Source organism: Mixophyes fleayi, chromosome 1, assembly GCF_038048845.1.
Source record: "Mixophyes fleayi isolate aMixFle1 chromosome 1, aMixFle1.hap1, whole genome shotgun sequence".
Classification (NCBI taxonomy): Eukaryota; Metazoa; Chordata; class Amphibia; order Anura; family Limnodynastidae; genus Mixophyes; species Mixophyes fleayi.
This window is the reverse complement of record NC_134402.1, coordinates 395,367,620-395,395,480: the sequence shown is the minus strand read 5'-3', so window position 1 is coordinate 395,395,480 and position 27,861 is coordinate 395,367,620. Positions and strand designations below refer to the sequence as shown.

At 41.3% G+C, this 27,861-nt stretch overlaps 1 protein-coding gene and 1 long non-coding RNA gene across 5 annotated transcripts in view; one reads left to right on the top strand and one right to left on the bottom strand.

The window, feature by feature from the left end:
- Positions 1-286: 286 nt before the first annotated feature.
- Positions 287-27,861, top strand: part of KIAA0825 (KIAA0825 ortholog) — a 374,240-nt gene continuing 346,665 nt past the window's right edge. For 3 of the 4 annotated variants that reach the window (XR_012678323.1, XM_075181021.1, XM_075181001.1), the window contains exons 1-2: positions 287-418; positions 22,104-22,242. Coding sequence is in view for 3 of the 4 variants with exons in the window: in XM_075181021.1 (XP_075037122.1) it covers positions 22,112-22,242 (131 nt within the window). In the remaining variant the exon portion in view is untranslated. The remainder of the gene's footprint in view (positions 419-22,103; positions 22,243-27,861) is intronic. The other variant, XM_075181008.1, reaches the window with a different exon arrangement.
- LOC142098275 (uncharacterized) lies at positions 7,698-14,162 on the bottom strand. The gene is made up of 2 exons (XR_012678321.1): positions 13,664-14,162; positions 7,698-9,278 (listed from the first exon to the last, which is right to left on the bottom strand). It is a non-coding gene; the product is annotated as an uncharacterized LOC142098275 (long non-coding RNA).

Below are 27,861 nucleotides of genomic sequence, written 5' to 3'. Positions count from 1 at the left end.
CCAAAAAGGACTGATTCAGTAGACGATTTGGGAGACTGCCCCTTATTGGCGAGTGTTCAGCTACCTATGGCAGAGTATGTTTGCATTTGTATGTCCAACACGGCTGACAAGAGCTGCATTGTGTGTACTGAGCCCTATATGCCACGACAGCATGCAGCCTCTCTCATCCTATTACCTTCACAGCTTATACACATCTCCATGACCAGCACCCTCTCCCTCGCCTGACGTATGACGCTGGCGACGCGATGACGTCACCAGCATGGCAACCGATTACGTCATCTGACAGCTGCTGTACACACTGGGACCAGACTCTTACCTCTGCCCTGTAACAGTGATATCTCCAGCTGGAACAGCTGGTTACATGGATCTGAGCGCCGGGGGTGCAGCACTCCGCTGACTGGCAGATAACGGAACACAGGTAAACGGGTCGCCCTATCTTCCACGTAATACGCACGACACTTTCCCGCGGTTTCATCTGACGGCGGGAAATACCGGGGGGCGTGGTCTGGCATTTCGCGCGGTCGAGTAGCCAATAATCAGTGTCTGTTGCCCAAAGCAGTATACTGCTCCTACTGTACCCGTGGTGTAATGCTGTTCATGGTATACCAGATTATTTTAAATTAAGGAGCAATGTAGAGTCATTTCTTTCCATGTAATGTTTATATACTGTTAAAGTTTAGACATACAGTGGCAACTGTACAAATATTCATGCAGAATATGCTTAATTTTACCCATATAAATAAAAAAACAACAACCTTGTTTTTAACAATATTGTGAGAGTAGGACTAGGAATGTACTATAACCTAGAGCTATAAAGTACATATAGAATATTAAATGAGTTATCTGCTTCAATAAAACCACCATGCTTATTCATACCCACCATTTCCCCTTATCTGCGAATTGACTCACAGGGGCATATTCAATTAGCTTTCCGGTTCGCAGTATTGCCGGTAATACGGTACCGCAATAACGCAGATTTTCGTACGCAGCCCTATGGGGTGCGAACGAAAATCCACGTTATTGCGGTACCGTGGATTGACTTTGTGGGCCGTTCCGGCGCGATCCCGTGAACCGGAAAGCTAATTGAATATGCCCCACAGTGTTTAAACTTGGGAGATAATCAACTTTCCCCTCTTTTAAAATGTATTCGATGCATTGATTTATCTTAATTGTTTCGTTATCTGTTTTTTGGCCATGTAAATCAAAAAAGGATAATAATATCCATTCTCACATTTGAAGAATCAAACAAGGAGACAATCCCAGTGCACTATATTCCCTTTGTGTGTTGACCACTGCTATTACAAAAATAAAAAAGACTTCGGAGCATGGGGGTCCAATCACTTGTGATAGCTGGGTGAATAAATAGAGCAAAGTAAATAAAATAAAGCCCTATTGCTGCACTAAATGTTTTATCTCATTGGTAGGGCTTGATAAATTGGCCTACTATCAAACCTTACAAATAATTTGTACTTCCAATAAATTATAAATAAATTGTATATGCACACAGTGGTCGAAGTGGTGGTATGAAAAATGTAATGGGAATGTTAGATGTTAGTGAATGAAATTAGTGATAATACTGTTAGTGAAGGGAATTGGTAATAGTTTTACAATGAAGGCAGTAGAAGTGTCAGTATGCCACCTTATACACCTGCAACATCTTCTCCTTTACCCCCTACACTATCTTCTCCTCTACCCCTCTCACATATCCCTCAGCACCATCGTCTCTCCTGTCCCTCTCACATATCCCCCTGCACCATCTTCTCACCTATCCCTCTGCAACATCTTCTCCCCTGTCCCTCTCACCTATCCCCCTGCAACATCTTCTCCCCTGTCCCTCTCACATATACCCTACACCATTGTGATGAAACGAGTGTGATAACACTAACCATCCTGTTTCTCGTTTCTCACATAATGTGGATTATAGCATGTACTTTTTATAGCCCTTGCTTTTATTCCCCAGCTCAACAGAATACCACTGTAGTGTCTACTTTGTGGATAAGGGGGCATTGTAGCTCATTGTAAATATATATATTGTATAGTGATGATGTGGCAGTGAGGTTGTTATTCATTGTCCTTAAAGTGAAGCCTGGTGGATTATGGGTAAAGATCAGGTGGTGTCCAGGATACAGGTGAGGGGGCTGGAGCTGCATTCATTCTCCTTCCTCCTTTCTCTACAGAAAGCATGGAACAACTGGGGACCCTATGACATCACAAAGTAGTGTAAGGGGTTAATTTTAGTAGGGGCTGACTGTTCTTTGGAGGTAGGGAAGCCAATTACTATCCATTGTTCTCCATAGGACTAGTCCAGGCATTTTGTCTGCATCTCAGCAGGGGGATTTTGTGGAAGCACACCTCCACTCCCCCCTCCAACCCCCTGAGCCAGGACCTACCAATGTTTAAAGAGAGAGAGAGACCCTGGGGTTTATGAAGGGAGGGTGGAAATTTGACCCTAGATATAAAAAGCCACTCCAGGGGGGGAGGTGGTGTTCATTCTGGGATTTCATTCATGGAAGGAGCAAGATCTGTTTTTTGAGTTGTCGTTCTTTACCAGAGTCTACATATGCAGCTGAGAGCGATCCTTGGGTCGTCAAGTCTGGACAGCCAGATGACTGTAGTTCCTTAAGCTAGTGGGATAAGGGACAGATAATGTGGTAAACCTGCTTGGCATTTGTTTACTGTGTGTACATATTAATCTAGTGATTGCTTTTATAACAATAAATGTATTGTTTTACTTTCTAACTGTATTTGCCTGAGTGACTGAGAACCCTAGAAGGTACTGGGTAGACTTCCCTGGCATAGTGAGGCACCCATGGGTGGCCAGCCAGCGTGAAGTGGGTAGCATTGGGCCAGAAAACCCGGTATATTCACAACCATCTTCTCCCCTGTCCCTCTCATGTATCCCCTGCACCATCTTCTCCCCTGTCCCTCTCACATATTCCCCCTGCACCATCTTCTCCCCTGTCCCTCTCACATATCCCCCCTATTCCATCTTCTCCCCTGTCCCTCTTACATATTCCCCTGCAACAACTTCTCCCGTTCATCTTACCTATTCTCCTGCAGCTTTCTTCATTCTCACTCATTTAGCTTCAATTTGCTGCCTCTCCACTGTCATCTATTCAAATATTCCCACTCACAATAGCTCACTGCTACTCTTCATTCACCACCTAGATTCCCCTCTTACTTGTTGCTCACTCGGCAAGAGTGAGTGAAATGCACGTGGAACACATAGTTCCACTTCTTGCTTATGCTTTCTGTACGGGAGCCTCAAAGCTACTAACAGTGTAAAATTGTGAACATGCTGCTTGGCGATCAGCCACACTGCGGGCGAGCACTGAATGCAGCCACTCTGGAGATTGACACAATTCCTTTCTTTTCCCCATAAAATGGCAGCAGTGGCAGAATTGGCGGTATAATATAACGTTGTATACCGGCCAACTTCGACTACTGTAAATAAGCCTTTTGGGACTCATTGAGGCATGAGGATTCTCCCTCATTCTTCTTGCCGTTCCTTGATATGCACATACCAGCTAGTGTGCTGATTCCAGCCCGGACACGGTACGTCGCATCATCACGTCCTTTAGGTTGTAAGCTCTCATGAGCAGGGCCCTTTTTCCTTGTGTGCTCTTTCTAATGTTCCTTCACCCTCTGTACCTCTTGGCCTGCTTCGCTTGCCCTGTTATCCCTGTTTTCTTAAGCTTCGGCCTTCTTCGGCCTTGCTGATTTCTACCATCCCTTTCACTATCTGTCAGATATAATCTGATTTGCTTTACCCCGTCACCTGTGTTTGTATATATTTGTGTATCATGTTGTGTCTTGGTTCTGTTTTCTGTATATGTAATGTACGGCGCTGCGGACCCTTTGCGGCGCCTTATAAGTCAAAGATAAAAATAATAATAATAATCACGTGCAAGCCGGCAGTTTGGGAGGCACAGCTGGGATTTTTGTGATATTTCCCAATATTCTGGAAGAGTAGGCAACTATGACACACAGACACACACACATTTCTGTTCTGTGTGCAGGACAATCTCACTGGCCATATATCTTAAGAAAACATCGGGTTAAGATTAAGTAATGACTTTCTTGTGTGCTAGAGAGCATCTGCCATTTTCTTTTTTCACCTTGGCCTGATTCATTAAGGAAATCAAAAGAGTAAATTTGCACCTTGGCAAAGTTTTCAGTGGCAAACAAACAGCCATAAATGGCTTCATCTATATCAAAGCAATAAGTAAGTCACCATGAAAAAAACAACAAAAAACATTTGTTAACCAAGCAGAGGAAGAGGAAATTTTTTTGTCAACAAAGCATGTCAATATGTAAACAGTGGGAAAGATAAACAATTAGATCCTTCCTAATAGAAGGGATGGGAATGTAGATCACGGAGGTTGTTGTGCGGTGGAGCTCTGTGGATCTCCTTCGGCAGCCCGATCAGAGCGAGAAAGGCTGAGCCGATGAATCGGGTCTTTCTCTTCTTTAGCTGTGCGAATCGACTCTTGACAACCTTCCACTTCAATTATCAGACGAAAAGGAAATTTGTAGCCATTCTCTCTGAGGATACGGGTTACTTCCCTAAGGTCGAGTCTTTTAGCGATCATTGTGGGGGCAAGGTCTTGGAACACTTGAATGCGGCAGCCATCAAAGAGAATGTAGGATGAGTTCCTGACCGTGGTAGAGATGAGGTCTTTAGTCTTAAAAGATAATAAACGCAGAATTACATCCCGAGGAGGGTCAGATTCTTTTGGGTGGGGTCTCAAGGCCCTGCATACTCGCTCAATCTGTAATGGGTGGTTAGATAGTCTGGCGTCCAGTGTGGAAAAGAATTTGCACACGTATTCCTCTAGGTTTTTAGGTTCAACAGATTCAGGAATGTTACGTAGGCGGAGGTTGTTACGCCGTTTCCTGTTCTCCAAATCCTCCAGTTTGTCTCTCCGGAGATCGTTCTCTTTAAGAAGGCAGTCCAAGTGCTGAGATGCTTCAATTTGGAATTTGAGTGAAGACACCACCTTGTTTTCCAGGACCGTAGTTCTTTTAGATATTATGACCATTTCTGACTTGAAGTCTCCTATAGCTTTCTGGAGGTCTACAGAAAAGGCATTAGTGCGGTCTATGATTAAATTACGTAACTCGGCCTTGGTAGAGGGTATTGTGGTGTTAGGATGATCTAGGTCATTTTGAACCCTTTGTAGGGGAGCAGGGAGGGGAAGAGGTGATTGCTTTGTCTTGACAGGGAAAGTGCTGAGTAATTTTGCCTGCTGTACCTCAGCGACTTCTGCCCGCTGGCTTATTCATGGTGAGGATAATGGTCTGGTTGACCGATGTTAAATATATAGCAGACAGACTGGGGGCAAGCCCAGGTGGGCTAGGTGGACATCAATAGCTGCTAAATTATTGCGCGGAAGAAAAGAGTACCTTAAATGTCCAGTAACACCTTTAGAGGCCTCTGTGACTCTAGTTCCTAGAGTTGAATAATGAGACAATGATCTCCCAATATTAGGCGAGAATAATATAAACAAAATGCCACACAAAGCCCAAGGACAGGTTTGTATACTTGCGGTTGGAGATAGTCTGTGCTCCCGGGAGGTATGTTGCAAGGTTCCAGGCAGCTGTTAAGAGAGCTTTGCTTAACTGTATATAGAGGCATAGATCCAGCAAGTATCACATAGACGGCGTCGCTGAGTAGCGATTAGCTCCGCCCACACCGGAAGTGAACCTTTGGTGGCCTCTGTATTAACGCACCCTGGGGGCTGACCGGAAGAAGACCTCTCCCTCCCCCCGCAGCACCAACTGGACCAGAGTTCAGCCCAGGCACCAAAGCAGGGCGAGCACAGCAGACACGCTGCTCCGAGCTGTCAGGCAGGACACAGTCAAGGTACATTGTGCCTGGTAGATGCCGGGTCCGTTCGGGGACGGCCAGTCTGGGATGGAGTGGCAAGCCCGTTGCAAGTGTAGCATGGATGCGGAGAGTCTCCAGAGAGGGGTCCGACGTGCTAATTAAGGAGGGAGCGCTGGGAGCCAGCAGTCCCGTGAAGGCCACTGCCAGTGACCAACTGCAGATCTTGCCGCCGGAGCATGGCCTCGTAATATTCGGCCTCCCGCGGCTTCCTCTGTCGGGTAAGGGAGGGTTTGGGCACAGATTTAGCCAGGATGGCAAGGTTTTTTTTTATTTAAATGTGCTCGATGAACGGAGCTCATGAAAAGCGTGGGGCATTGTCATGCCTTCCCCAAACAGTTGCCATAATGTTGGAAGCACACAATTCTCTATAACTAGCATTGTATGCTAGCATTATGATTCCCCTATACTGGAACTAAGGGGTCCAGGCCAAACCATGAAAAATTGCCCAGGACATTATTCCTCCTCCACCATACTCTACAATTGGTAGTATGCATTCATTTGGTTTGGAAGCGTTCTCCTGGTATTTGTCAAACTCAGATTCGTCCGTCATACTGACAGATGGGGAAGTTTGATTTCATCACTTAAGAAAAATGTGTTTCTGCTGGTCCAAAATCCGATGATAGTATGCATTATGAAACTCTAGTTGGCGTTTGGTATTGTGCATGATGATTGGAGTCTTTTGTGTGGCTGCTCGGCCATAGAGACCCAATTCATGAAGCTCCTGATGAACATTTCTTGGTAGTTAGTATTGCAACACAGTGGTTCCATTCTATGTGCTTGTGTGGCCTACCGCTTTATGGCTCAGCTATTGTTGCTCCAACATGCTTCCTCTTCACAATAACAGCACGTATGCTTGACTGGGGCAACTCTATCAGTGCAGAAATTTGCCAAACTAAATTGTTGGAAAGGTGGCATCCTATGACATGTTGAATGTCACTGAGCTCTTCAGTACAACCCATTCTACTGCTAATGTTTGACTATAGAGATTGTATGGCTCTGATTTTATGTACCTGTAAGTAATGGGTGTGGCTGAAACAGCCAAACACAATAATTAGAAGGGATGTCCACATGCTTTTGGACATATAGGGCCTAATTCATTAAGGAAGTTAAGCAAGAAATTGAGTAAGTTTTCTTACTTAAGTTTTCTGGACAAAAATCATGTTGCAATGCAAGGGGTGCAAATTAGTTTTTTATTTTGCACATAAGTTAAATACTGTGTCAGGTGCCATCTCCGCACTGACACTTGGTGCAGGAGACGGACGCCTGCACCTTCTAAGCAACCACGACCTGTTGCCTAGCAGCGGGACGCTATTTCTGCTCACCTGTCTGCAGCCAGCATGTCACCACCAAAATCTCCCTAGCCCTATCAGGAGGCACCTTAGGGTATATAAAGCAGCCTCTGACACATGTCTAGTGCCAGAGTGTTTGTCTTTAGCCTTGCTTCAGCGTTTGTTCCTGTGTTGCTGTTAATTGGATTCTGACCCTGGCTTGTTCCTGACATCTCCTTTGGTTCCTGATTCTGGCTTAGAGTGATATTTGGTACTGACCCTGCTTCCTGACCATTCTCCTGCTTCTGATTTGGCTATATCCGTTCCTCTGGTTTTGACCCGGCTTGCTGACTACTCTTCCATCCTGCATCCTGGTGGGCTGTCACCGCTGCCTCAATTGCCAGTCGCCAGCTGACTGATACTGAGGGCCGTGTTGGGGTATCGGGGTTCACCGATACTTCTATCAAGCACCTTCAATGTCAGTCAGATCTTTCTTTGTTTTCAGTCGACTGGTGAACAGAAAATACTCAACACCTGTATGATATAATGCTGAGCAGCTTTATTCTGTTCCAATTTGAGACCACTTCAGCGCTTATTTTTATACATGTAAGTCTAGGGGTATAGATTCTGAACAACCAATTATAAGACAGTAAAATAATGAGAGAAAATCAATTAACAATATATAGTTCAGTTTTACATCAAAGATCAAACAACTCTTTCTTCTTTGTGTGTTATCTCTTTCCAGGCTTTTCGCCAATATCCTTGTGCTGCCCCCATCTTTGAGTCCTTGGGTTTTATCTTATCAAGAACGTTGCTACATGTTCTTGGAATCTTTCGTTGATGGGAACATGGCGCTGCGTGGCCAACCTTGAATAATTTGTCTTTTTAAACTGAAAATAATATCTGCTTAATTTCTCTTAAAGTCATAGCATAACATATTAACATCTAAAGCTTAGCACATGATAGATATTAAATCAATAATCATACAATTCCACTCTAACATTCCCCTCTTTGATTAAATATCAACTATTAACCTCTACCTATCAGTCATGGCGATACTCAGCAGAAGACAGTTAGTACCTACATTTAAACATATGGTATCATAAGGACCCCATATGATTAGAACAAGAATTCATTAAGCACATATCTCTGGTACTTTATCACCATAACTTTTCTTTCCCTACTTAATGTTTTATCTCGGTGCATAGAGGGGAATACTTTGCTGATATCTATTCAAAAGCTTTCTTGTATTACATGTTAAGTAGCAGTTCCATATAATCATTATAGTTAGTACAAGAAGAATTAGTATCAATGGATGAATCAAGATATTCATTGCTTTCTATATGGAATAAGATTCATTAACAAATATGTTCCACTAATGAATAGGACATCAATTTTCATTCTGGTTTCTCGATGGTCACTGTCAATCTCTTGTTGCAGACTGTGCAGGTTTTTGGTTTGATTGTTGACCATTGTTCATAATGTTCACTGTTTGTCTCAGACATTAAACTTGTAGAAATTTCTGTGATCATTACTGGTTCTGGAAGCTCATTATTTTTCCTGCAGGAACAACAATCAAGTGTCAGTAATTTCTTAATCAGCCATGTAACAATTTTCTCTACCACATATACAATGAGCTGGATTGCCAAACCCTTTGCTACTAATGGCAATATTCCCAATATTCAAAATGAATCATTGCTGACAACTTTGCCAATGAGGTTATGTATTCACAAAGGCATTTTCAAAGTTTATTCTCCTATGAGTGCAAATTGTTGAGCACTCCTTCCCCTTCTGTTTCTCACAGTGACATAGGCAATTTGTCACTTATCTGTCTGTCCTACTGTCTGTCCTACTTCAGGCACAAATATTCTGGTAAGACATATCAATACCATAAGACAGTCATTTCTATTTATCAGAGCAAGACTCCCCTGATTTGAAGACTTTGCAGTGTGATGCGTGAATCCAGGTGTCTTTTTCCTGTACTTTCACTGCCATGGGAGTCATCAACAGGACTTGATAAGGACCCTTATATCTGGGTTCAAGACATCTCCTGATGTGCTTTCTTATGACCACCCAGTCACCAGATAGCAGTTTATGGGTACCTGTATCAAAATTAGGGTCTGGAATGAAGGAGAACATTTGACCATGTATTTCAGTTAGTTGTTTCTGTAATAAAGCAACATAATTCAACAAATCACCACGTACATGCTGTAGTTGCTATGGAAAATAACAGCCTGTTCTGTGTGCTGTGCCAAACAGTATCTCATTTGGTGCTAAACCTGTGTCTCTTCATAAGTGTAGTTCTAATGTTAAACAGAACTATTGGTAAATATTCTAACCAAGTCTTTTTGGTTTCTTGCATCATTTTCTGTAGTTTCAATTTAATGTCACCATTAAGCCTTTCTACCCTCCCACCTGCTGGTGGCCTATAAGGAGTGTGAAAAGCTTGTGATACTCCCAAGTTCTTCATTACATGCTTCATTATCTCTTCTGTAAAGGTTGTACCTCTATCTGATTCAATAACTTCAGGTATGCCATATCTATAGATGACTTCTGAGATTAATTATTTATTTTTTTTGCTGTATTTTTAGCAGTAGCTTTTCCTTCTAACACATACTCGTAGGTACCACATTTAGGAAGTTGTATATAGTCGATCTGAAGTCTCTGAAAGGGATAGAAAGCCTTTGGAATGCTTCCTCCTGGGGTCTTTACTCTTTGCCCTGGATTGTGTATTCCACATATCCAGCAAGCTGCCACATAGTTTGTGTCCGCAGAGTTGAATCCAGGGGCAATCCAATTTTTCCATACCCTATTAGTCATTGCCTCTTTGGAATGATGTACTTGTCCATGTGCAATCTGAGTCATTACTGGGTATAAGGCTCTTGGTAGGCACCATTTATTTTCTTTTGACCATATTCCTTGCTCATCAAGCTGTGCACCTTCTTTTTCCCACTTATTCTTTTCTTCCTTTGTTGCTTGTTTCTGAAAGTCTTTAAGGCTTTGTAGGTCTGGGAATTGAAATTTGTCTGTGTCACCTTCTGTTGAGTCTACAAGAAATGTAGTATTCTTTGGTTGGAGGGCTGCCTTTTTTGCTGCTTGATCTGCAAAGTTATTTCCTCTTGCTTCTGGAGTTTGTTCTCTAGTGTGAGCTTGAACCTTTATAATTCCCACTTGTTTAGGGAGTTCCAATGCTCTAAACAGTTCATTAATCAAGTTTGCATGTTTGATGGGTTTTCCATTTGATCCTTGGAAATCTCTGCTTTTCCAAATGGGACCGAAGTCATGCGCCACTCCCCAGGCATAACGTGAATCTGTATATATATTGGCTTTTTGTCCTTCTGCATATACACAAGCTTTAGTTAGAGCTATCAATTCTGCTTCTTGTGCTGATGCTCCATTAGACAGTGTTCCTGAGTCAAGCACCTCTTCCTCAGTTGTGATGGCATAACCTGTATATGGAACTCCATCCACATAGTATCTAGATCCATCTACATAAAGAGTTAGGGTTGCATCTGAAAGTGGTGTGTCAGTAACATTATGCAAAGCTGAAGTTTCTAATTTCATAAGTTCCAAACAATCATGTGAAAATTTTTGTGTGTGTATTTCTTCAGGTTTCTTCAGTTTCTTCTTCAGACGCTTCACTCAGGTCCTCATATCCCCTGTCTGATGATTCATCTTCTTTGCGACTCCCCTTACTCCCCTCTTCTGAATCATCAATGGGGAGCAGGGTTGCTGGATTGAGGATTGTGCATCTGGTAATTGTTACATGTGAGGCGCTGAGCAAGGCTACCTCATATTTAGTTAGTCTAGCTGCAGACAAATGTCTTGTTTTTGCTTGATTAAGAATTTCTGTGACTGTATGTGGAACTTGAGTAATAAGTGCATGGTCCAATACCATATCTGCTACCTTTTCTTTCAGTATTGCTGCTGCTACTGCTTATATACATGATGGAGAACCGCTTATAACTGGATCGAGTTGTGCAGAATAATAGGCCAGTGGCCTTTGCTTCGTTCCATGTTTCTGTGTGAGGACTCCTAGAGCATGTCCTGACTGCTCATGGCAGAACAATGTGAAAGGCTTCAGATAGTCTGGTAGTCCAAGTGCTGGTGCAGTAGAGATGGCATGTTTCAGGGCTTGCACTGCATTCTCTATTTCAGTTATATTGAGCGGTTCTGTTCCCTGTTTCCTCAAGCATTCATACAGTGGTTGCATAAGAATTGAAGCTGAGGGAATCCACTCTCTGCAATATCCGAGGAGTCCCAAAAAGGCTCTAATTTCTTTGACTGTTTTTGGTGTCTTCATGTCTCGTATAACTTTAACTCTTTCAGTTGTAAGATGTCTGGTTCCTGCAGAGATACAATGTCCTAAGAATATTACTTTTTCTTGTACTAGTTGCAACTTGCTTGGTGATACTCTGCAGTCTTGTTCGGCCAGAAAACAAAGTAATGACAGTGTTTCTGCTTTGCATTCTTCTTCAGCTTCCGCAGCCACCATGAGATCATCTACATATTGAATGAGTTGAGTAGTTGGATTGATAGGCCTCCATCCTTGGAGAATTAGTGCCATTGCTTCTGAAAATTCTGATAGGCTTGTGGCTCCTCCTTGAGAGAGTCTTGTCCAACAATATTGGTTTCCATCATGGGTGAAGGCTAGAAGAAGTTGACTTTCTTCTGTGATTGGGACTGAGAAGAAAGCATTTGCCAAGTCGATTACTGAAAACCATTTTGCATTTGGTGGTATCTGATTAAGCAAAGTGTGGGGGTTGGGTACAATGGGAGTGTTGATCAGAAGTCTTTTGTTGACCTCCTTAGGTCATAAACCATCCAGTATTGCACCCCCTTGTCCAACATCTTGTTTCTTTACTGGGAATAGGGGTGTAGAATAAGGAGAGTGACATTTTCTTAACACCCCTATTTGTAGATATTCTTGTATTTGTTCTGAGATTGCTTTGGTTTGAGCTGCTGCAAATGGGTACTGTTTAATTGAGACAGGATGTGTTCCTGGCTTTAGTGTCAGTTTTACAGGACTTACTTTAGGTGTACCCACATCCTGTTTTCCTTTGGACGATAACTTGTCTGGTACTATATTCAGCCAATCTGGTAGATTAACAGTCTTATCCTTGTGACATGTGCTCATCTGCTCTAGCATCTAGATTGCTGCTGTAAGCTCTTCTTGGACTGGAGATGGGAGTTGACTTGTGAGTTTTACTCCAGTTGGGGTGTATTTGATACTGGCTTGTATCTTTGAAAGTACATCTGCTCCCAACAGATTATAAGGACAAGTTGAGGAAGTGAGAAATTGTATTGGTACTTCAATTTTTTCTTCACCTACTAGAAGTGTGACTGGTTTACTTTCTGTTAGTTTTACTTCTTTTCCTGCTAGGCCTGTAGCAGGTAAATCAATTTCTGTTAATAGTTGTTGAGGTACCTCCTGTTTTCTTAATACAGTATGGCTTGCTCCAGTATCAATTAGACACTCACATTCTTGACCATTGGGTAATATGACATTCACTAGGCCTTTAGTTAAGTCATCTTTCAGAGTTTGGTTATTTGTGAGAGGGAGGTACGTTGGAGTGCCAATTTCCTATGCCAGTTGTTGGTCTGTAGCTTGTTGATTTCTTCTTTCCAGCCATTTCTTATGCTTAATGCAATCTCTTTTCATGTGGCCTCTTTGTTTGCAAAAGAAACAAACTCCTTGTTTTTTCATTTCTGCCAGAGTCATATTTCCTTTTTCCTTTATTTGTTGCTCAGGTGCACCTCTTGTGTCTGTACGAACCTTCCAGTCTTGATTTTCTTGGACCACATGAACGGTTTGGGACTTGTCTTTGACTTTCCTCTGCTTCTCCTTTTCCCGGACTTCTATACCTTCCAGGACTTGGAGCATGTATTGCATTTCCATTGTTACTGCTTCTGGTCTTATAAGGAACAATTGTTGACGATATGTTTCAGAAAGGCCATTGAGGAATCTGGTCTTAAACAGTCTGCGATGTTGGGCATTATCTTGAGTGAAGCCTTCAACTTCGTGTACTTGAGTAGCTCTGTCACAATCTGGCAAAGCCAGTGCTGGTGCTGAAGTTGCTTTAGCTTAAAATTGGTTAAACATTTGGTTTTGCTCAGCAGAGAGTGTAAATGTCTTACTATCACCCAGAAATGCTAATGCAAAAACACAGATAATAGCTCATAAAGTCTTAAATCATTTTCATTTCCGTACAAATATTGAATTCCCATCAATACATTACCATACCCACGATACAAAGAAGGACTTGCAGTATACTACTATTATAGCACAGTAAATAATGGCAGTGAATGCGTTTACAACACTGATTGACTAAAAATTGTTATGAGGATAAAAATAAAAACCTTTTGCTTTCTGCACATACAGAAAAACCATCTGGTTCATGCATTTGCTATGCGAATAGCACATAAACTCTAAAATCTCTTTCCAAAACAAGGTAATCATTACTCAGCAGAGTCTACGGTTTTTAAATTCTTGATTAGTTTTTACTTATGTTTGTTGTAGCTGTGGATCAAAACATTGCAAACTTCTATTCATTGGAAGTTGGATAAATTCAATCTGGATTGAAAGGGTGCTTTGTAGCTGGAGAGCTTCTGTGAAGAAGAAAAAACTTTTGCATAGAGATTAACATTTATTCACTAGGAATTACAGTAACTGTTATTAATTCACATTGAACAGCTGCTAATACGACACTTGTTTAAAAGTTTCTCTTTGTAGCTTAACTGTGACGCTATGCGTTCCATGCAATGAAAAACTGATTTCCTCAAAGGGGCAGTCCCTAATCTCACAAACAGGGAATGTCAAAGTGACGAGACCTGGGCGAGTGTTCAAAGCCACTCCTTTCTCATCATCTCTTTGTAAACCAAATATTCACACATATTTCCAGATTCTGTGATTTCCATGTTTAAAGTACAAATATATATTCACAATTCTCGCTCACAGACGACATTTTATCTCGTAACATTTCTTTATGGGCATAACAAACCCTCCTTATTTATGAGAACATTCATCAGCGCCATTTTCACACAGATAAAAACAGCTTGTAATATATATCTTCATGTAAAGGCTCACTCCCACAATTCTCAACTTCATTAAAGAGAAAGCTATTTTTCTCAAATTTCAGAAACAAAATTATTTTGTTCAAATACAGAAACGGCTTGTTGGACCCCAGCCAACTTGTCCGTCCACTGAATCGTGTAATGACAGACCAAAACATTTCAACACTTGTTATGCATCTCTTTAAAAGCTTAGAATTAAGCAGGCAGGCATTATATTATTTACAAAATGTACAACTTCTTTAACCTTGAAACATGTCTCTTGTAAAAAAAAAAAAATAAACAGACAAGACAGACAAACACAGATCTCCCTCACACGAAGTAAGACGGAGACAAAACTCACATACAGAGAAAGAAAAATCAGCTGATACCTTCCAGCCTACTGCTGTGGAACTACAAGTCCCAGCATTAGACTAAATACAAGTTAGCCTCAACATGTCATTATCACTCAGCACTCCGGACATATTTTATCAGCATTACATACATTGTCAGATAACAAAAAACAGAGTGCTTCTTATCTCAACACACTGAAATCTTTTACACAGAATAAGGGAGGGGCACATCTCACTCATTCAGCTGCGCAGGATCAAACATACATTTAGCATATCCACACATTAACCTGATCTTCATAGCCAAGCCTTTTTATCCATTCTTTATTATTCAAATAAAACCCATACCATTTCTCTAAATCTAATGTCCCTTCTGGGGGAAATCCTGCTCTCTTGAGTACTTTATTAATTCTTTTAAGAGCTTTACTACCTTCTCTCTTTTTCATTATATCCATAGGCTTGCCTATAGTAGGCATCTTACTGTTCTGTGCCCCCATTTACTGGGTTACTGGTCACAGTACTGTCAGTATCTGGGATACAATGTCTTATAAGTGGGATAAGGTAATACAATTTTCCCCTTTGTACAGACTATAAGTATCTTTAATCCTTTACCTCCTAGTCTGCCATAGGAACACCAGATGTGAGTTTTATCGGCTGTAGATTAAAAGGCTGGCACTTATGGCTGATCCGATTCTTCCCCTCAAGTCAGTGTATGGACATATAGGTTTATAATCTGGTAACATATGATTTTGTGGCCAATATGTAGTATTTCTTCATTCAAATGCACCCTAATGTAAAATATAGTTCTTTTTCATTACTTACAAAACCGTAATATGCATTTGTAGTTGTAACACACTCTAGTCTAGGTCCCTTGCAACCTGAATATTTTCTCAGAACAATGCAGCAGGTACAATTCTTACATTCAACTCTCTTATTATCTTCTAACTCAAATTGTCTACATCCATCATAATCTACAGTATCCATACATTTATCATTTCATTATTCTTTCCTCTGACTGTACATTGGGTTCATAGAATACCCCCTAATCACCTCAACTGACTTTCCTTAGACATACAAAGAAATTCTGAACTGAGTAAGAAGGTAGAAATCTACACTTTTCTTACTCACCGGATTTAGTTCAGCAGTTCTTTGGACATCAGTGGAGTTTGGCGTCAGGTGTGGAGATATTGGAGCATCCCGGATCTAGCCCCCAGAAATGTTGGGGTATCGGGGTTCACCGATACTTCTATCAAGCACCTTCAATGTCAGTCAGATCTTTCTTTGTTTTCAGTCGACTGGTGAACAGAAAATACTCAACACCTGTATGATATAATGCTGAGCAGCTTTATTCTGTTCCAATTTGAGACCACTTCAGCGCTTATTTTTATACATGTAAGTCTAGGGGTATAGATTCTGAACAACCAATTATAAGACAGTAAAATAATGAGAGAAAATCAATTAACAATATATAGTTCAGTTTTACATCAAAGATCAAACAACTCTTTCTTCTTTGTGTGTTATCTCTTTCCAGGCTTTTCGCCAATATCCTTGTGCTGCCCCCATCTTTGAGTCCTTGGGTTTTATCTTATCAAGAACGTTGCTACATGTTCTTGGAATCTTTCGTTGATGGGAACATGGCGCTGCGTGGCCAACCTTGAATAATTTGTCTTTTTAAACTGAAAATAATATCTGCTTAATTTCTCTTAAAGTCATAGCATAACATATTAACATCTAAAGCTTAGCACATGATAGATATTAAATCAATAATCATACAATTCCACTCTAACAGCCGCGACCTGCACGTCCCTTGCAGCAAAAGTCCATACCTCCTTGCGGGGGTTCCTGGTGAAAACCAGGGGCGTGTTAGACTCCGCGCCTCAGTACTCAGTAGCGCCAACTGCTGGCAGGTATCATCATTCCACCTAGTGATTCTGACATACTGGCTGTTTTTTCTCAAAGCAGGGAAAGTTTGCACCTGTCGGATGAAACACATCAGCGAGATCTATCCATTACCATTCTTAATTACGGATCCGAGAGACCTCAGTTACATCTCATTGACATCGGAAGGAACCTCTTAACCAGGAACCACAAATTCAACGTAGGGTGCGCACCCGGCTAGTGACATTTATGTTGTGCAGTGGAGAACAGAGCGGCTTTGCCTAGCGGGGATTCCGTGAGTACTTATGTCCGCTCTGTAGTAGTAAACTTGAATAGCTTTCCTCCCAGCGGGACTTGTGAGTCATATGTCCGCTGTGCGGTAGCGATCTGCAACACCTCTGTTTCCTGTTAGCCCGTGAGCTATTTCCATATTATATGTTATTGTGGTTCTTTCCTTTAAACGTCTTGTGGTCTTGAGACAAATAATATTTTTGGGTCTGGATCCTCAGTGCAATTGACTTTTTATATTGGCTGAATAAAAGTGTATATTTTTATTTTTGGGTTGTCTTTTACATATGCCGACTGGTTTCTTTTCTATATTTTTATATATTATTCCTAGTGTATTTGCGCTGCATATTTTCTCTTGTGCCTTTGTCTAGGAGAAAACTTAAGTAAAAAAAATGAGTAATTTCCTTAATGAATCAGGCCCATAGTGTATAAATATTCAACTCTTGACATTCTTAAGCTTTAGATTTTTTTACCTAGCTAGTTTTTTCACTGAAGGAACTTTCCTGGAATTTCAGAGTTCCTACCAAATAGGTCCCTGAATGCTAAGTGATGGTTGGATGAATGGCTCACTGGGGGAGCCATGGGTGACCTGAAGGGGTTAGAGCTGTGGGGAACGCAAGCTTACATTACGCTTCTTAGCATACTGCCTGTTAGAGGGGCTGATGGGTGCAGTCTGGACATCGACATGCACAGAGTAGGGAGGGCATGGCCTCTGTCAGTGTGCCAAAATTTGAATATAACAAGTGCCCTAGTGCTTTTGGAAACGGCATGTAATGTTATTAGGACCACAATCTGCACAGACTGCATAATGAAGAGGATTGCAAAAAGGATTGATACACAAATTTTTGATTTTGATACCCAAAAAGCCACTTAGTACTCCAGCTAGGAAAGCTCCTGGTTCTCTTTATCTATAAAGTTAGACTTAAGCATATTTTTCCTTTTTGTTAGTACCTCGTCAGATCCTGCAAAACAGGGTACCGTATCTAGAATTCAAAAAACTTTTCTGTAACGGCTGCAAACAGAAGGAAAAGAGGCTGCAGTTCCAGCCACCAAAACAGTAAGCTGATCTTATTAGATTGATTATGAAATTTATGAGAGACCCTGTTGTCACTAAAGGGAATTTTAAGAATCTAAAAGAATTAAAGCCATAAGGATCCCAGTTAAGTATAGACATGAAAGTCCAAGAAAAATAGATAGCCGTCTCAAGGGAATACAAACTCCTGCAATGGCAGCACTGAAATCAACCTATGTTAGAATTTGGGCAACTTTCAGATGGACATTTTGGGCCCTTAGGATGGCATCAGTCACATGGTGCTTTTGTAGACAGTGGAAAATATGCTTTGAGGAATAGAGAGTTGCAAGAAGAGCGCTATGGTTGGATGCATGTCTTAGAAGTCTGCGATTCACCATATGGGCATGAATACACTATTTCTTACAGGCGTCTTTTTTGAGTGCAAATTACGCATACTTGCTAACTCACCGGGAATTCCGGGTAGGACTCCCGGGAGAGCTGGCCAAAAAAGGCCCTGGAAAGGTTGGCAATTATGCAATTACGCCCAACATCCAATCCTAAATGTCCACATATTTTGTGGTTATTAGCTTGCACTTTGAAAATCTGATGTTAACAAAGTGACACATAGTTATACATTCTTTTTAATTTGAGTATTTATAACCCATCCATGTATGTAATCCTTTTCTAACTGCTTTATATCCCAGTCACACAGCTTATCTATTCGGAATTCTGCAAGTATGATTATTGGCTATTTGAAGTGATGATTTGCCAAACAGAATGAATACAGTTTGATTTTCATAGGCTAACTAGATCATGCAAATCTGAGGGAAGCAAATAAATTGTTTTGACAAGTTAACTGAAAAAATGACATAGATGTCTAAGAGGAATACATATATGCAAACTAAGCTGTCATGTTTACAAAATGTTTTTTCCCCTTTGCTAGAGGAGAGTGCTAAGCAGAAAACAGTCTGTATGATGTTATCGTAGCTCTATGCTTTTTATTAAAAAAAAAAAAGGTCCATTTGACACAGCAATATGTAGCTGAGTGCTGAAAATGTATATATTTTTTTTCTATTCCTATGAATACAGGATAAGAGCATGTAACTACTTTACCTGTTAAATACACAGTTCCTCAGTATATAGAATACCTCAATTTATATGGAATAACTGAAAAAGTAAAATGCACTATTCAATGTTTTAATTTGAGACCTTCTGCATAGGTGCTCATACAAAAAAGACAACAGCATTTATTTGAGACTCTAGTGTTGTATTGTGATTTTAATAATGTTTAATAAACTATATATATTTTTATAATCCTTATGAAGTGAGTGTACTTGGCACTAAAATAAATTCTTGTTATTTGATACTGAAGGACCTCACCATTAAAATTTGAGAAAGGGCATTCAGTTCATATGTATCATAATATCTTGTGCATCAAATAAAATATGTATAATACTTGCAGAATATAAACAGGCCAAAATACCCCTCTCTAAGGCTAGGTACACACACACTTTTTTATCCAAATATCGGGCCAAACACCCGATAAATGACTTTGGTCAGATATCGAGTTAGTGTGTATACTTACACAATGAACGACAGTCGTTCCAAAGTGCTGATTGTCGTTTAATTTGGTTGGTCATATTGTTTGGTAATGTAGTGTGTATGAATTCACGACATATTCCATGACCAACTCCCGATAGTTCCTCAAACTGCGACTCATTTCATAAATTTCTGATGTCTTCATCATCATTTTCATAATTTATTTATTTATATAGCACCATTAATTCCGCAGTGCTGTACATAGAACTCTGTCACATCAGTCCGTACTCCATTGGAGCTTACAGTCTAAATTCCCTAACATATACACACACAGACCGAGAGAGACTAACGGCAATTTTTGGAGTGTGGGAGGAAACCGGAGCACTCTGAGGAAACCCACGCAAACATGGGGAGAACATACAAACTCTGCACAGATAAGGCCATGGTCAGGAATCGAACGCATGACCCCAGTGCTGTGAGGCAGAAGTGCTAACCACTAAGCCACCGTGCTGCCCCCATGTCTTCACCTCTCCCATGTGGTGCGGTGTTCGCATATCAGTCAAATGGCAATTAGGGGCTTCTAACAGAAAAGCAATAGTATCTGTGTATTCTATAGATGTGTATAGCATATGTCTGCTTGCCTAATTATTCACCTTTGTCAGTACAGTCTACAAGAAATGGCACATACATTTGAAATACTAAAGATGTACACAAAGATGTGTATAGAATGAATGACGATGATGTGTTTCCTTTTCCTTTTAAAACTTTTTGGGAGGTTTTTTGCCGGAGATGTTGTGCCCTTTATTTAAAGTTCTTCGGCATATCGCTGCAGTGAGCCCATATGTAGTTTCAGTGTGTACGAAATCAAAATCTTTTAGAATGACAATATGGCTGTCAGAAGTCGCTGGCCGGACGGTTGGTCTTTCACAAATTGTTTAAAACCTGTCTAGTGTGTATGCATGAATCGCCTGACCGATCAGACCTTCAGTCGCAGGTATAAAACATTGGTCGTAAAATACTCCAGTGTTAACCTAAGAGCCATAGATGACTGGTGATGGATCGGACAGGTCTGTTTTATTGCATAAAATGTGATTTACCAGAGAAGGAGAGTCTGATAAGATGCCTGGCTTTGATACTATATGTAAAGATCCTACTTATTACTGCTGATGTTCATAACCCTTTTTGGCCAAGAGGCCTAGATTAAGATAGAAAATGAAAATGTTTAGTGCTATGAAATAATATGGTGGAAAAAGTGAAAATGTATTAGTGACCCTGTGCAGTACTTTTGAAAAGGACTTTACTGTACCAGCAAACCCGACAAGTGGCTTTTTGATCCATGGTTCAATTTAGACTTACTAACTTACTAGTGCATTGCCTTTTTTAAGCATTGTATTTTTTTTGATGTTTTTTTTTTTATTGTAAAAATGACAGTTATACATACTAGTGTTAAATTATGACAAGCAATGGGTTCATTAGTTTGTAGTACACAGTTATTTTGTAAAAATAAGATCGTGGATGCACACCTAAAATGGCACGTGAACCTATTTTCTTGGATCATAACCTACAGAATAAATTAAGAACCCATGCTATATAGTAGTAGTTTCAAGTATGGAATACTTCATGCTGATATTCAATAAGACAACAAAATATATTTAATTAAGTGGATGGGAGGACCTCCGGGGGCAGGCTATGGGGTGGGAGGGCCTCCAGGGTAGTTCTATACTTTGTTTTGGTGTCCTGTGAAAGAGAGAGCAGATTGCTTCTTCTGAGTGCTGCTCACACCGCTCCATATGAGTGAAAAGAGACCGGTGCACCAGTGATGTCATCTCGGGCACAGTCCATATGGATGAGAGGTGGTGTGAGTGGCTTTAAAGAGCAGCCCCTGATCCCCTTAACCAGACACCAAAGGAAGGTAAGGGTTAAAATGTGTGACAAGTGGCGGGAGTTGGGAGCATGATGTGTCACTCTGGGGGCAATACTAGTTAATTTGCTTATAGCTCTTTGACATAACAATTTTTCATATATTTTATCACTTATATAAATCCATGTCTGAAAGTTTTTGTCATGTCAATTTTTCCGCTGGGGTGAGCTAGTGGAAGAGCCTGGGACAGTTGTTTGTTTTTGCCCCCAGGACAGAAGTTGCCCTGGAGGGCCTGATGCAATTCTTATGCAAACATCATTGCCAGCTCAAAATGTACATTGTAAAATGCTAATATTAGACTTTGTTTTTTTTTTATTTTGCTTTGTTTGCTGTTTCCCATTGGCCCACTTTGCTAGGATTGAGCTAAATAAACATTTAGTAAAATGGGGATAATATTGACTAGTATGACAAGTGTTATGTCTTCAGCATTGTTGTTTTACATATACATTTATTTCTCTGTAAACCCCACCAGCCTAGTATCAGTTTAACTGACCAACTCAGACCTTTGTAGTTAGTTCTTAATGCACCCTTGTTAAATGAGAGGAGGGCTCCATTTTAGTCAGAGATGCAGGATATTTCTGATAAGATCTTCTGTAAATATATGCAGTTATGCCATGTTATCATTGCATCATATATGTTCATATTGTAAATGCAATCTACAATTTGTTTATTGCAGTTTTACTCCTCAATTTTGCATATGCTTTACTACTAAAATAAACACCATTCTTCAGATCTTCACATCTAGATTGGATTATTAAAGTAGGAGAGGCTATGCTGTCTGTCTGATTATACTCAGACCATAGGGAACGTTATAGTGAAGACAGAACAACAAGATAACTTTTTATAATGACTTTATAATATTGTACTGGAATATATTTTCCATCTAATGCTGCTTTTATGTTTGCAGAAGCCAAAATGGATTGTGCAGGTGAAGACCAATTAAGCTTCGCCTTACTGGATTGTGTGTTGGAAATGTTTCCAGGACAAACAGAATGTCAACAGATCCTTAATGACATTGATGAGAAGCTAAAGAAAAATTCCATGTGGTAATGTCATTTTTATACTAATACTGCATTTGTGTTGACCAAAGCTTTCAAACAACAAACAAAGCTTGTTTATATTGCTACAGTTGCGTGCATTATAGTGCAATAGGCAAACTGGGCTTCCTATGTCAGTGCCATTAAACATGGTTTCTGACATTGAAGTCAGTGTACACATTATTCATACTGGATGCTGCCAAAGTATAGTATTGAATTAAAGCTAAACCCTAATACCAATAGTAATATTGTAACCCTTCAAAATCACTATGTGTGATGTATAGTGCACCACTTGTAATCCTGCTGTTGTTTACAATCAAGTATTGCTTGAGCAAATAATGTTAAGTGAAAGTAAAACTAATTACACTAAAGAATATCGTTACCGTGCTTTGAAGATGCTTCAATCTGTATCTTAGTTAAAAGTAGGGATATGCACCGGCGACTTTTGAGGTCTCGTGTTTTGTGTTTTGGATCCGGATTTTCTCGATGTTTTGGGTTTGGATTTGTTTCGCAAAACACCTGCCGAAAGGTTTTGGTTCGGATTTAAGGTTTTGGATTCGGATTTTTTTTTTAAAAAAACTAAAAAGTGTAAAAATCAAGTTTTTGGGCTTATTTTTTACTCCTACGCTATTATTAACATCAATAACATTCAATAACAATAATTTCCACTAATTTAAAGGCTATTCTGAACACCTAACACCTCACAATATTTTTTTTTTTTTTAGTACAAAACGTTGCAACGAGGTATCTTTCTGGACTGCGTAGAGAAGTGTTCCCCACAATATAATTAAAAACCCATCAACTGGTCTGAATTACACCCAAAAATAGTATCTGGACTGCGTAGAGGACTGGCCACTGGCCACCACAATATAATATATAGAAAACCTTCAACAGGTCTGAATTACACCTAAAAATAGTATCTGGACTGCGTAGAGGACTGGCCACTGGCCACCACAATATAATATATAGAAAACCTTCAACAGGTCTGAATTACACCCAAAAATAGTATCTGGACTGCGTAGAGTAGTGGGCACTGGGCACCACAATAAAAAATATATAGAAAACCTTCAACAGGTCTGAATTACACCCAAAAATAGTATCTGGACTGCGTAGAGTAGTGGGCACTGGGCACCACAATAAAAAATATATAGAAAACCTTCAACAGGTCTGAATTATACCCAAAAATAGTATCTGGACTGCGTAGAGTAGTGGGCACTGGGCACCACAATAAAAAATATATAGAAAACCTTCAATAGGTCTGAATTACACCCAAAAATAGTATCTGGACTGCGTAGAGTAGTGGCCACTGGCCACCACAATATAATATATAGAAAACCTTCAACAGGTCTGCATTACACCCAAAAATAGTATCTGGACTGCGTAGAGTAGTGGGCACTGGGCACCACAATAAAAAATATAGAAAACCTTCAACAGGTCTGCATTACACCCAAAAATTGTATCTGGACTGCGTAGAGTAGTGGGCACTGGGCACCACAATAAAATATATAGAAAACCTTCAACAGGTCTGAATTACACCCAAAAGTAGTATCTGGACTGCGTAGAGTAGTGGGCACTGGGCACCACAATAAAATATATAATAAACCTTCAACAGGTCTGCATTACACTGCACATACGGCTGCTCCTCCATCCTCTCCATCATATACATGTTGGAGTTTCAGCGTGTGAAAACCTCTTGTTTTTGATAATGTCAGTGCATTTTGAATATTTATCAATTTGCCCCACAACACTGAATGTACTTTATCTATGATACGCATCTATCTTTCTTGACTGCGTAGTGTGGTGGCCCCGGTACACAATTTGGTACCGAGGCCACAATATAATTAAAAAACCCTTCACGGGTCAGAATTCCACCTAAAAAGGGTATGGACTGCGTAGTGTGGTGTGCCCGGAACACAATTTTTTACAGCGCCAACAATATAATTAAAAAATTGGGCATCAACTGTCACCGTTGTTTAATATCTGATACACCTAAATATGGACTGCACGGTGAAGTGGCCCCGGTAGTAAATTTGGTGCCGGGGCCACAATACCTCCTCCAACTTCCAAGTGTAGTGTTTATAAAGACAGACAGCGTCTAAGTGTTATTAGTTGACTTTCTTAACCCTAAAATTGTCCCTGTTGCAAATATTCGTGCAATGGAGAGTTACTTTTTCATTGAAAGACTCAAGCTTTCAAGTGTAGTGTTTATAAAATATAAACAACAATACAGTAGTTTTAGAGCACGTCAATACCTCTTGTTTTAAATTATGACAGGGCATTTTACTTTTGGTTTAATTTCTTGAATTTGTTTAAATTTGGTTTTACTTTTTGAACATGGCAAACGACTGTTGATTGGTCATATAATGCAAAAAAAAAAGTTCCAAGATGGAATTGTCCTTGGGCCCTCACACCCACCCTTATGTTGTTGAAATAGGACATGCACACTTTAACAAACCAATCATTTCAGCGACAGGGCCTACCAAACAACTTTGGCTGAAATGATTGGTTTGTTTGGGCCCCCACACCAAAAAAGCTATTCATCTCTCCCTGTACAGACTAAACAGGCTCTACTGAGGCAAGATGTCGTCCTCATCCTCAACCTCTGATTCCTCTCCCCCTACAGTGTGTACTTCCTCCTCATCACACATTATCAATTCGTCCCCGCTGGACTCCACAACCACAGGTCCCTCTGTACTATCTAGAGGGCAGTGCTGTACTTCATTGAGGAATTGATTATTCATTTTTATAAACATAATTTTTTCAACGTTTTGAGGAAGCAACCTCCTTCGCCGCTCACTGACCAGGTTCCCCGCTGCACTAAAAACTCTTTCCGAGTACACACTGGAGGGGGGACAACTCAGGTAAAATAGAGCCAGTTTGTACAGGGGCTTCCAAACTGCCTTTTTTTCCTGGCAGTAACAATATGGACTGTCTGACATGTCTACTTGGATGGTGTCAGCAAAGTAATCAGCCCAAAAAATTTTTCTATTGTGACAGCATCCAATGCAGCGAGAGTAGACATGTCTGCAATGGTTGGCAGGTCCTTCAGTCCGGACCAGATGTTATCAGCATCCCCGCCAGCGCCTCTTTTAGGAAAACTGAGCTTTTTCCTCGCAGCCATAGATGTGGAAGAAAATGAGGGTGGAGCTGTTGGCATGTCATGGTCCTCTTTAGAGGACAATCTCCTGACCAGCAGGTCTTTGCACCGCTGTAGACTTGTGTCCGCCGGAAACAGAGACACAACATACGCTTTAACCCGAGGATCGAGCACGGTGGCCAGAATGTATTCCTCTGACTTTAAAAGAGTGAAAACCCTCGGATCCTGGCAAAGCGTACGAAGGGCTACATCCACAAGAGCTACATGCTTGGTGTAATCGCAATGGTTTACCAGCTCCTCCCTCACTTTCTCCAGCTGCTTCTGCAACAGCCTGATCAGGGGAATGACCTGACTCAAGCTGGCAGTGTCGGAACTGACTTCTCGTGTGGCAAGTTCAAATGGCTGCAGAACCTTGCACAACACGGAAATCAGTCTCCACTGCGCTTGACTGAGGCGCATCCCCACTCCTTTGCCTATGTCGTAGGAGGTTGTGTAGGCCTGAATGGCCTTTTGCTGCTCCTCCATCCTCTGCAGCATATAGAGGGTGGAGTTCCAGCGCGTCACAACCTCTTGTTTGAGGTGATGGCAGGGCAGGTTCATGCTTTTTTGATGTGCCTCTAGTCTGCGGTAGGCTTTGGCTGAATGCCGAAAGTGTCCAGCAATTTTGCGCGCCACCGCAAGCATCTCCTGCACACCCCTGTCACTCTTGAGGTAATGCTGCACCACCAAATTAATGGTGTGTGCAAAACATGGGACGTGCTGGAAATTGCCCATATTTAATGCCCGCACAATGTTACTGGCATTGTCTGACACCACAAATCCCCATGAGAGTCTAAGTGGGGTAAGCCACTGGGAGATAATTTCCCTCAGTTTCTCTAATATGTTGTCAGCGTTTTGCCTCTTATTAAAGCCTGTAATAGACAATGTTGCCTGCCTTTGCACGAGCAGCCATTTTGTAGATGCTGCTACTGATGCAGCTGTTGCTGTTGCTGCGGAAGGGGATGCAACTACCCAGTGGGCTGTCACAGTCATATCGGCCTTCGTTTGCCCAGAACCACTTGTCCACATGTCCGTGGTTAAGTGGACAGTGGGTACAACTGCATTTTTTAGAGCACTGAGGACACTTGATCGTACTTCTCTGTACATTTTTGGGTATCGCCTGCCTAGTGAAGTGGAATCTCGACGGGATTTGGTACCGGGGACACAATACCTCCATCAACCCTCTAAATCCCACTCCACTGATGGCGGACACCGGGCGCACGTCTAACACCAACATTGCAGTTACAGCCGCAGTTATACGCTTTGCAATAGGGTGACTACTATCGTATTTTGTGGTCATGGCAAACGACTGTTGGACGGTCAATTGTTTTGTGAAAGACTTAGCAGTCTTACGACTTCCCCTCTGGGAAGATGACCGACTAACAGCAGCAACAGCAGCAGTGGCAGTAGTAGGCGTACCGCTGCAGGATTCCTCGGATGAATCCCGTATTGAGGAGGACTCAGTCTGGCTGCTGACTTGGGCTGCAGGACTGAATCTGATGGAGATTGTGGAGGAAGTTGACGAGGAGGGTGTTGCTGGTGTGTATCCAACTGGACCACGGGATTCAAGTGTCCCTGTGCCGATGAGGGTCCTAGCCCCAGTTCCTGAACTAACCACTGAACTATGAAGGTTATTCAGGTGACGTATAAGGGAGGATGTCCCTAGGTGGGCAAGATCCTTACCCCTGCTTATTTGAGCTTTACATAAGCTACATATGGCCATACATTGGTTGTCTGGATTTGGATAAAAATAACTCCAGACCGAAGAGGTGCATTTTTTGGTCTTCTGACCAGGCATGACGATGGGCTTTTTCATCCCATGGACATCAGCTGTTTCCCCCCCTGGTGCCTCATTTAGAATAACCACATCACCATCCTCATCATCAAGTTCCTCCACAGCGCCAGCTACATCATCAATAGGCTCCTCCCGAGCCACCTCTTCCCGTACAGTGATGGGAAGGTCAGGCTTGACAACCACCAACACCCTTGGACTCGCATTGGGGATTTGTGATAATTTCTCTTTAGAAGGCAGAGTTGTTTGCTGTTTTGTTGCTGACCGCATAACTCTCTTCAATTTTTTGTAGGGGGGGGGGAGGAGGAGGAGGGCTAAGATCCGTGGGTGAAGCTGAACCACTAGTCATGAACACGGGCCAGGGCCTAAGCCGTTCCTTGCCACTCCGTGTCATAAATGGCATATTGGCAACTTTACGTTTCTCCTCAGCTGATTTTAAGTTTCTCTTTTTGCTACTTTTTCTTAACTTGGGCTTTTTGGATTTTACATGCCCGGTACTACGAGATTGGGCATCGGGCTTGGAAGACGACGTTGATGGCATTTCATCGTCTATGTCATGACTAGTGGCAGCAGCTTCAGCATTAGGAGGAAGTGGGTCTTGATCTTTCCCTACTTTATCCTCCAAATTTTGGTCTCCATTATATGTAGCACAAGATACTGCAGAATGTGTGAACTTTGTAATATTGCAGTACCAATGGAC